The 9,992-nt window shown below is 46.8% G+C and overlaps 2 protein-coding genes across 2 annotated transcripts; one reads left to right on the forward strand and one right to left on the reverse strand.

The window, feature by feature from the left end:
- The first annotated feature begins 2,183 nt into the window (after positions 1–2,183).
- Positions 2,184–7,111, forward strand: LOC120673528 (pentatricopeptide repeat-containing protein At1g80270, mitochondrial-like). The gene is made up of 3 exons (XM_039954400.1): positions 2,184–2,460; positions 3,340–3,868; positions 5,590–7,111. The coding sequence occupies exons 1-3, from the start codon at positions 2,426–2,428 to the stop codon at positions 6,838–6,840; spliced, it is 1,815 nt and encodes a 604-aa protein (XP_039810334.1). The 5' UTR covers positions 2,184–2,425; the 3' UTR covers positions 6,841–7,111.
- A 363-nt stretch (positions 7,112–7,474) lies between these two features.
- On the reverse strand, positions 7,475–9,443 carry LOC120673529 (eukaryotic translation initiation factor 6-2-like). The gene is made up of 7 exons (XM_039954401.1): positions 9,239–9,443; positions 9,017–9,113; positions 8,836–8,921; positions 8,678–8,722; positions 8,285–8,415; positions 8,022–8,132; positions 7,475–7,916 (listed from the first exon to the last, which is right to left on the reverse strand). Exons 1-7 carry the CDS (start codon positions 9,246–9,248, stop codon positions 7,653–7,655), a joined length of 744 nt encoding a protein of 247 aa, XP_039810335.1. The 5' UTR covers positions 9,249–9,443; the 3' UTR covers positions 7,475–7,652.
- Positions 9,444–9,992: the final 549 nt, after the last annotated feature.

Raw genomic sequence — 9,992 nt, forward strand, 5'->3', positions numbered from 1 at the left:
CGTCGACGGACGTCGCCTCCCCCACCGTAATGATGGTTGCATCTGCGCACCACCTCATTATGCCAGCGAGCGTGACCGGACGTCCCCCGGCCTGACCTCGGTAATGCACCCCTCACCGGGTGTGCCGTCCTGCTGGCAAGGGCTACGCAAGGGAGACGTGAGGTAGCCCTGCTGATAAGGGATGTAGGCCCAGACGGACAAGACCAGAGGTGACCCCCAAACGACCCTCCGAGTGATCGGGCCGCCCCGACTGAGCCAGGATGGGACATCACTGGGACAACCCGTTGCCCAAGAAGATCGCTAGGATCAAGCCTGCCCACTCCCGACCGACTGAGTGGGCCCCGACGACTGACAAAAACGAAGGACACCCCGACGGTGCCAAGACACAGCGTTAGATATATGTAAATGTGGGCCCCACCTTGGACTATAAAAGGAAAAGCCCCCCACATAGGAAAGGGTTGGACTTCTAAAGGTTCGACACTGCTTGACCAACTTGTAAGCTCCCCTCTGAACTTTGAGCACCCGGGCTCGAGAGCAATGGAGCAAGAACACCACCCCCATATTGAACGTAGGGCACATTCGGTCTGAACCAGTCTAAATCCTCGAATCTTTGCGTGTTAGACCATATCCGATCAAGCGCACATCAAACAAGCAATCGAGTAGTTTAGTAGTCGCCCATTTCCCCGCAGCGACAGCTTTTGTGTTGCTGGGCTTGGCCTGCCGTGCGCGTCCTTCATTTCTACTTAACATTTCGCTTTCCAGCCTTTGGCCCAAGAAGGCAAGCCTGTTTTCTTTCTTTTTAAGCGGCCGACAGAACCATGCAGCCTGTTCCATGAGTGTTTCACTGTTTCTTGCCCCAGTTGCCCTCCTCGACTCTTGCGGTCACTCACTCCTGCAGTCGTAGTCGCCGGCCGTCTTTCCTTGGCTCCTGCGTCGCTCTTCACGTTCCTAGGTAAGCTACGGTTTTTCTCTCACCATGCTCGAGGGCTCCAGGCACTTCTTATTTTTTGAGTTTAGTAGTTTACATATCCCTTTCAACAACCTATTTGACTTCTAGCTTACATGGTTTTGTTTGCTTTTTGCCTCTGGATTTTAGATCAAGGACAATTTTGAGTCTTGCCTGGAAATGACAAATTTCAAGATTGCTCTGTATAACAAGATATATGGAAGCTGTGTTCTATATAGCCTACTCTTGGTCTGCAAATTCTAGACGCGGCAATAAGTTTGTCCGTATATGATATGGTTCTTAAGATTTGTGATGGTTGGTTAATTGCCGAGCAGAACATGCTCATAGCTAAATCAATAATATAATTTACTACGAGTTTGATGTCCAAATTACTTGCATTTTTCCGTTTAAATCTACGTGATGACTGGTTGCTAATTATTTCGATCTATAAATGATCGGTGCTAAGCTTGAAAAAATAAGGTGCCCGTCCAGATGCATGCATTTTCCAAAAAGATTCAGCAAATTTCTGTTTTACGTGTCATGTGATATACCAATCTTAACCATTTGCAAACACAAGATGCAAGTATTCCAGCAGGGATCAAGAGACCAATGACTCAAACTATGTTGCAAGTTCTGCAGGTCAACCAACTCATTAGAGGAAGATAACCCACCATCGAAACAACAGGCAAAACAACTCACCAACGAAACAAGAAATATACAGCATATCGGGCACATTATTCTCCAGGCTGGGACGGGCGCGGCAAAGCGCGCCACATGTCCTAGTATTTATATCATGGCTGATAACCCTACTAATTAAACAAACTAAACAGTTCCTGATTGCATATACTCCCTCCGTTCCAAATTATATGTCATTTCAAAAATCTTGGAGAGTCAAACCATCTTAAAGTTTGACCAAAATTATCGAGTGAATCACAAAGATTTATGATGTCAAATAGGTATACCATGAAAAACTAACAAAGAATCTAATGATACTTAATCGGTATCGTAAATGTTATTATCTTGTTGTATAAATTTGGTCAAACTTGAAATTTTTTGACTCTCCAAGATTCTTAGAATGACTTATAATTTAGAACGGAGGGAGTCCAAATGAAAAAATATTATGCACGGATAATGATCGAATTAATCCTTTCCCATCTTGTCATCCACCTAAGGTTTGGGCAAGGACGCATTCCCGTGTACACTTGCACGTGTGCCCGCGGCTCCCGTTGCCCTGGCAGAAAATATCTAAAAACCCGCAGAGGAAGTTCTTCAAAAAAAAAAAAAAAACCCCGCAGAGGCCCGTGGCCTAGCGAAACCGCATCGCCGCCGCGCCTCCGCTCCGCGCGCCGCGCTAGGGTTTTAGAGCTCCTCCCCATTCGCCCTAAAAGCCAGCCGCCCTGCCAGGGTTTTAGCCGCCTCCTCCCTCCCTCCCCAATCCCCCTCGCCCGCCGCCGCCCTGAACCCTCCCGCAGCGACGCCATGTGGGCCCTCCGCCGTGCCGGCAACCCCCTCAGGTAGGGATTTCTCCCCAGCCGCCCCTGATGCGCGTTGCATCCGTCGTTCTAGCGGCATGTTTGATCCGCGTAGCGCTCCTAGTTCGTGATGTTTTTTTTCCCGTGTCGCGGCGCCGAGCAGATCCATTCCTTTCCGTATCCTTGTCTTTTGCCTCCGCGTGCGGAAATGTGTGATCCCCCTGTTGTGCTTCGTTTGGATACTTGCTATTCCCCTCCAATTCATGCGAATTGGGAGGGGTTAACGGGAAAAAATAGTTCGTTTTCAATCCCAATTCATGCGTATTGCGAAGGGGTGGGTATATGATTCTAGTGTTCCATGTCTTAGAAACAGGGACTATTCGCGATCGCTTGGAACAGGCGGGTATGATTATTGGGGGGATAAAGCTCACATCTTCTCCGATTTTCTCATTCCCAAGTACTGATTGTTGCCTTGTCAGTATTACTCGACGCTTTGTTTGGGCACATTGTTTCTGTGCCTGTCTAAGGGTACGCTATCCCATGTGAATGCGAGGATTTAAGGGTGATTTCTGCATCTGTCATGCTATACTCTAGTTTGTTTATATGCTATATGAGATTAGGCTATGGGGAGTGAGTATTCTTCAATTCCTTGTTCATGTTTGATGTTGAAACCGGTGTACATATTCAATTTGCATTTGAAGTCTCAGGATCATGTCTTCTAGTGTTCCATGTTGCACATGACAGGTTGTCTTAGAAGCCGGTGTGCCTATTCAATCTGCACTTGAAAGCCTCAGGGTCATGCCTTCTAGTGTTCCATATTGCACATACAGTTTATTCTCATATTTGGCTCTGCTAATTGTTTACTTCTCACATACAGTTATTCTGATATTTGGCTTTCCTAACTGTTTGATGCTGATTTAGGGTCTGTGCCCAACAAGTTGTGAGTGCCTGTGGTTGCGCGAGTCTTGAGGTGCTGCTAAATGCTGATGCAAAGGATGTAGAGGAGCATCATGAGGGTAATTGTCAGAAAGCTTGCTGCCATCGTAACCCAAAGTTGCCAGCCTTCCTGTTGTCATTTTCGTCAAGCCATTTCGCATTGAGTAGGAGTTTCTCCTCTCAGGCAGGTGCAAATTCTGGCAACAAAGATGATGCTTTGGAGGATGGGTTTTCTGATCTGGAGGTTCCACCAGAAGCTGATACATCTGAAGATAGTTCTGATGAGGATGCCACTGATGAAGTTGGCTTGCCTGATGTGGATGCTGCTGCAAAACCTGAGGAGTACATGAAGAGGGACTCCAGCCTCCTTAAAGCTATGATTGAAACTCCGAGGCGTGAAGTCACTAAAGCACTTGAAAAATGGGCTAATGATGGCAATTCACTCGATAGGGGTGAACTCTTTTTCGTTCTTCTTAGCCTTCGGAGACGGAAGTGGTTCGACAAAGCCTTGCAGGTATTTTACTTACCGAGGAGATGGCTCTATATTAATTAGGTAGCAAACTTTCAATATGTTGGATAATATGCCAAGCGGATAATATGCTTTGCTCATTGACTTGCAATAGCTTCTTAAAGGAAAAATATTATTTACCACCCACATCTAATGCTGAAACCTATCTGCAGTCTCAATGGTCTTTACATATATATTTTTCTTCTGTACTTATTTCATAAGCATATAAAAGGAGACATGTAGAAGAGTGCAAAGATCGTTAAGACCTTTGGATGGGGTTGGAAAAAAAGTTGCCTTATGAAAGCATAGCATGGTAATCCCAGTTCATATGAATTATGAATGATATGCAAACAACATTCTTGCTGCTGTATCTGTACAACAACAACAACAACAACAACAAGCCTTTTTTCCCAAGCAAGTTAGGGTAGGCTAGAGATGAAACCCGAAAGAAATAAGTTCAAGGTTCAGGCACATTGATAGCTAGTCTCCAAGCGCTCCTATCCAAAGCTATCTCTTTAGAAATATTCCAATCCTTAAGATCTCTCTTAACCGACTCATCCCACGTCAGTTTAGGTCTACCTCTACCCCTCTTTACATTATCGACCCGCTCAAGAACCCCATTACGCACCGGCGCCTCAGGAGGCCTTCGTTGGACATGTCCAAACCATCTCAGCCGATGCTGGGTAAGTTTCTCCTCAATTGGTGCCATCCTGACCCTATTCCGAATAACTTCGTTCCGGACTCTATCCCTCCTTGTGTGCCCGCAAAACCACCGCAACATCCGCATCTCTGCTACACTCAGTTGCTGGACATGTCGCCTTTTTGTAGGCCAACATTCAGCACCGTATAACATCGCCGGACGAATTGTTGTCCTATAGAATTTGCCTTTTAGCTTTTGTGGCACCCTCTTGTCACAAAGGATGCCAGAAGCTTGCCGCCATTTCAACCAGCCAGCTGAAATTCTTTGCCTAACATCTTCATCAATGTCGCCATCCTTTTGTAGCACCGATCCTAAATACCGAAAAATATCCTTCTGGACCACCACTTGACTATCTAGACTAACGTCTCCCCCCTCATGCCTAGTCGCGCTGAAATCGCACATCATGTACTCGGTCTTGGTCCTACTAAGTCTGAACCCTTTCGACTCTAACGTGCGTTTCCACAGCTCTAACTTCCTATTAACCCCTGCCCTACTCTCGTCAACTAGCACCACATCATCAGCAAAGAGCATACACCAAGGGATCTCACCTTGCTGCTGTATCTGTATATTTCTAAATAATATTTTTCAGCTTTAATTTTGTTTCTTGTAAAAGGCTATATGTTGTGTTCTGCTCAGCATAGCTTTGCTCATTTGATTCATTTTTTTTTTCTAACTATCATTTCCTTGAGTCTTTCTTGGCTACTTTTTTACGTTTATGAGTGAAGTATGTTTATCCTATGTATGCAACTGATGATCTAGGTGCACATGCACATTTATAGTTGGCTTAAAAAGTAATGATAACAGCCTTCATGGTTAATGCATTTATTGCACTTTGCACCATCACTTTCCAAAATACATTTAGGAAGCCCAATTTGATTAATTACAATTGAAATGGTCACCCAATAAAACAGTCAACTATGCCCTACAGTATCCTGTGAAGAGATTACTGATGTTGTTTCGAGGTGATTGCTTACCTTTGTATTTGTGCTGTTTCACTTGTGAAATAATTTTCACCATTTTTCTGCAGCTCTTGGAATGGGTTGAACAATCCAAACTGTTTGAATTTGGAGAGCGTGATTACGCTTCACGCGTTGATTTGACGGCTAAGGTTTATGGTCTTTACAAAGCAGAACAGTATATTGAAAAAATTCCTGCACCTCATAGGGGTGAGATAGTGTATAGAACACTTTTGGCCAATTGTGTTTATGAAGCAAATGTCAAGAAAGCAGAGCAAGTCTTCAATAAGATGAAGGATCTTGGATTGCCAATTACAGTATTTTCTTTCAACCAGCTTGTGCTGCTTTACAAAAGGGTGGACAAGAAGAAGATTGCTGATGTTCTCGCCATGATGGAGAAGGAGAATGTGAAACCATCTCTCTTTTCTTACAAGCTCCTTGTAGATGCCAAGGGATCAGCTAGGGATATAGAAGGTATGGAAAAGGTTGTTGAACAAATGGAAACCGAAGGTATTGAGCCAGATCTTATGTTTCAAGCTACAATTGCAAGGCACTACATTTTTGATGGCCAGCGAGAGAAAGCAGAGGCGCTTTTGGAGTCAATGGAAGGTGATGATATCAACACAAATCGTGCTGCTTGCAAGATTCTGTTACCTTTATATGGTTTTCTGGGCAAGAGTCATGATGTGGAAAGGATTTGGAACGTCTGCAAGGATAATACTAGGCTAAATGAGTGTCTTTCTGCTATAGAGGCCTTTGGTAGGCTTGGTAATGTTGAAAAGGCAGAGGAAGTTTTTGAGGATATGTTTGTGAGATGGAAAACACTCTCTTCCAAATACTACAATGCTATGCTAAGGATGTATGCCAATCAGAATCTTCTTGACAAGGGCAAGGAGTTGTTAAAGCGGATGGATGAAAACCATGTCAAATTTGGAAACACAACTTTGGATTCGCTTGTGAAGCTATATGTCCAAGCAGGAGAAGTGGAGAAAGCTGAGTCCCTGGTGCACAAGTTATCTCTGAAGAATAGGATCAGACCTCAGTACACAACATACCTGATGCTACTCGATAGTTACTCGAAGAAAGGAGACATCCACAACTCAGAGAGAGTGTTCAACAGGCTGCGGCAGATTGGCTACTCTGGGAGGATCAGGCAGTACCAGTTGCTGCTCCAGGCATATCTAAATGCAAAGGCCCCAGCTTATGGGTTCAAAGATAGGATGAAGGCTGACAACATTTTCCCCAACAATGTTGTGGCAACTTTGATTGCTGCTACTGATCCATTCGTCAAGAAGAAATCAATATCTGACTTGCTTGATTAAGCTCGGGGCTAGTGTGAGATCCATCATGTCACCGTGCAATGCATGTGCTGCTTTTGGCATTCTGCTAAAGTACATGGTGTGATAATAACGTCTTAGTCTTGTAATGAACTACTAGTGTTTGATTGCATTCGGAATCTCCCGTGCTTTACTGAAACTTTTGAATCATAAATTGGATTCACTGCCTTGGAATCCTTCCTGTGTGGTGAGTTAACCCTTCATATTATTTTTGCCCTTTTTGTTGATCCACTAGCAACCAAGATGAGCCTGTGCACATCATTTGCTTGTCAAAATTCCAAATTCGTCCTGCTTAAGCTGAGGTTAGCCGGCGGCTTCTGTAACCTTGAGCCGATTTGTAACGTGATAATGCAGTCTCGTGCACAGTTACTTTGACACTGCTCGTTTACCTGAATCCAATGTACTCCCTCTGTTTCAAATTGTAGGTTGTTTTGATGAATCTAGATACATAATTTTTGTTAGTTATGTATGTAGATATAATGTTTGTCTAGATGCATAGCAAAAACTATGTATCTAGATTTGTCAAAACGACCTACAATTATAAATGGAGGGAGTAGAGTCTATTTGAATCTCCAAGGTATGGCAGTGGCAGTGCTACTGTGAAGTGTGACAACCAAGAGAATGCTAACATGGCAATGAGGCAGGAAACATTTATAATCTTGATAGGGTTGTCATGGTACAGATACTAGTATGTAGGATACAGCAGCAATGTTAATGCTGGTAATTTGGCTAACACGGTAGCAAAATCTTTACTGAACCTACTGCCTTTACCTTTGGCAAGTTCTCAAGGCCCTAACTCAACTTCTGAAGAAATCCTGAACCATGGAGCTCTTGACGTCCGAACCCAGTGCACCCGGGCGGGGATCCCTGAGCCTGAACACGCTCTCGACCACCGAGACCTCGGTGGCCGTGGTGTCGGAGCCGCAGAATGCCGTCCAGTCGTTGACGGCGATGCCGGCGGAGACGACGTCGCTGCCCCTGTTGATGGTGCCGGCGACCAGGGGCACCTGCAGCAGCGTCGAGAGCTCGTCCAGGTCCTCCACCGACGTCTGCGGGTGAACCTGCATGATTAGCAGGTTTCAGGAGCAGGGATTAGTGATCAGTAAGCAGTTTCAACTCTGCTCGCAGTGACGTCCGATGTGGGAAGCTAGTTTCGACGCGCTTACCAGGCCTCCTTTGTTCGTGAAGGTGCAGTAGCTCCCAACCAGGATGTTCCCTGCGATCGTTTGCCTGAACACTTCCACCCCAAGAACATCTGAAATGACCTCCTCAGTTTCCTGTCCCACACAAAATTAGTCAGGCAAGAGCTGATCCCACTGGCCATTCAGATTAATTCTTATATGTGCAATAGCTGCTTCTGCTTGATGATCAGAGTCAGATACATGGAACGTTTAGCGTGAATTCTCAAGTGAAAGAGGGGCTCGCTTGCCTTGTCCAGGTCAGGGTGCGTGAGGGCGACATGGTCGTTGCAGGCAATGCAGTTTCCCAGGGCGGAGAGGCGCTCGTCGACGCACTTGACGACCACTTCATCCGGCAGGCTGTTCCTCAGGTGCTGGACCTCTGTGAACACAAGAGAACAGATGGCGGCATGTCAAACCATGGTTTCAGTGAGCGAGCAAGCTGATAGGATGCAATGCAATGCTTGCTCTGTTCTTCATGTCTCTGTTTTTTTTTCTCAAAGTCCCCAAACAGCAGGTACTACTGAATTGCTACTTCAACACAATCTTCGTCGAATTTGACCATAGATGGACAGTGCGATTCAGAAACGGTCTCGGACATTTGCAAATAGCCCTCAAGGTCAGAAGTGTTGGTATTACCGTACCTTGATCGGTGGCGGTGTGTGGAAGAAGCAGCCCTCTCCTGTTACCTGACGGGCAAATACAGTGACGCGAACACGAAGACACGTTAGTGGCTCCACGCCTCCACCAAATGAAAAACAAATTTCACCGGAAAAACAGCAAGGCGACGCGCGCTCCTCACCGACGCAGAGCCTCCCGACGATCCTGGTGCCGGCGACGGAGGACCTGACCACGGGGACGCCGCCGGCGAGCTCGGCCTCGAGCACACTGCACGCGTGCCACCAGGGCCATGCTAGGCCGGGTCAGAACGCGAGTTCAGAATTCAGATGAGCAAGCTGCTGGTACGAGGGGGACCGACCGACCTGTAGAAGCCCTCGGAGGCGCCGGGCGGGACGAGGCAGTAGGCGTTGGTGAGCCTCGCGAAGACGCCCACCTCGCACGAGTTCTCGAACTTGATGCCTGCGCGCGGATCACCACCAGGAGTCAGGGCACGGATTTATCAAACCAACTGCACGTACCAGCAGCGCCAGCGCAGCCGGGGACGCTTGGGGGCGGAAAAGGACCAGAGGAGAGAGGAGCCTTACGGGACGCCATTGTCTATTGGCTCGCGAGCGCCGAGCTCTCTCTCTCTCTCTCTCTCGCCGGCGAGTAGGGTTTAGCGAAGGGGGCGCGGGCTTGCGGGCGGAGACGGTGCTTGCGGCGGATCGCGTTCGGAGAGGCGGATCCTTATACGCCGCAGCGCCGCGCCGCGCGCCGGGCTCAGCTGGCTGCGGGCAGGGGCAGCAGGCTAGCAGTGGGAATCGGTTTCGTTGCCCCCAAGTCTCCGCTTTCGCCACGTCTCGTTTCGGTCTGACCTGTCTCGGCGCGTCTCCCTATCTCCTGCTCGATAGGAGGCCCGTGGGCCCCACAGCAAGCTTGGTTCCGGTGCCGGTGCCGTTGGGGCCAAGTTTCTCGTGTTGCTGCAGTACTGCTGGTCAAACTCGAAGCTACTGTGTTGGTGCCTTGGTGGATAGCCGGAGCTCGTCATGGAGAACAATTGGTTCTGTTTGGTTTTCCCTTTTAGGAATTTCTAAGAAAAGAATCTTGTATGTATGAGTACTAAATAAAGTTTATTTATAAAATCTCTCTGCGGATGAGGGTAACTTTTCGCGACGAATCTAATGATGCTAATTAATCGATGATTGACTACAACGATGCTACAGTAACTATGCTCTAATTATGCAATCAAAGATTTCATTAGATTCGGCAGGTTTCCTAGCGTAGGGGTTCTGAAGTTGGTTTTATAAACTGACTTTATTTAATACTCCTAATTAGCGATCAAAGTACCTTCTAGGCATT

This window comes from Panicum virgatum, chromosome 5N, assembly GCF_016808335.1.
Source record: "Panicum virgatum strain AP13 chromosome 5N, P.virgatum_v5, whole genome shotgun sequence".
Classification (NCBI taxonomy): Eukaryota; Viridiplantae; Streptophyta; class Magnoliopsida; order Poales; family Poaceae; genus Panicum; species Panicum virgatum.

Bases quoted from the DNA above. Each gene is read 5' to 3' on its own strand.
- LOC120673528 (XM_039954400.1), top strand. From the start codon at position 2,426: ATGTGGGCCCTCCGCCGTGCCGGCAACCCCCTCAG. The intron at 2,461-3,339 runs GTAGGGATTTCT...ATGCTGATTTAG, and splicing joins CGTGCCGGCAACCCCCTCAG to GGTCTGTGCCCAACAAGTTG. The intron at 3,869-5,589 runs GTATTTTACTTA...ATTTTTCTGCAG, and splicing joins GGTTCGACAAAGCCTTGCAG to CTCTTGGAATGGGTTGAACA.
- LOC120673529 (XM_039954401.1), bottom strand. The intron at 8,922-9,016 runs GTCGGTCGGTCC...GCACGCGTGCAG, and splicing joins GCCTCCGAGGGCTTCTACAG to TGTGCTCGAGGCCGAGCTCG. The intron at 7,917-8,021 runs GTAAGCGCGTCG...CTAATCATGCAG, and splicing joins TCACGAACAAAGGAGGCCTG to GTTCACCCGCAGACGTCGGT.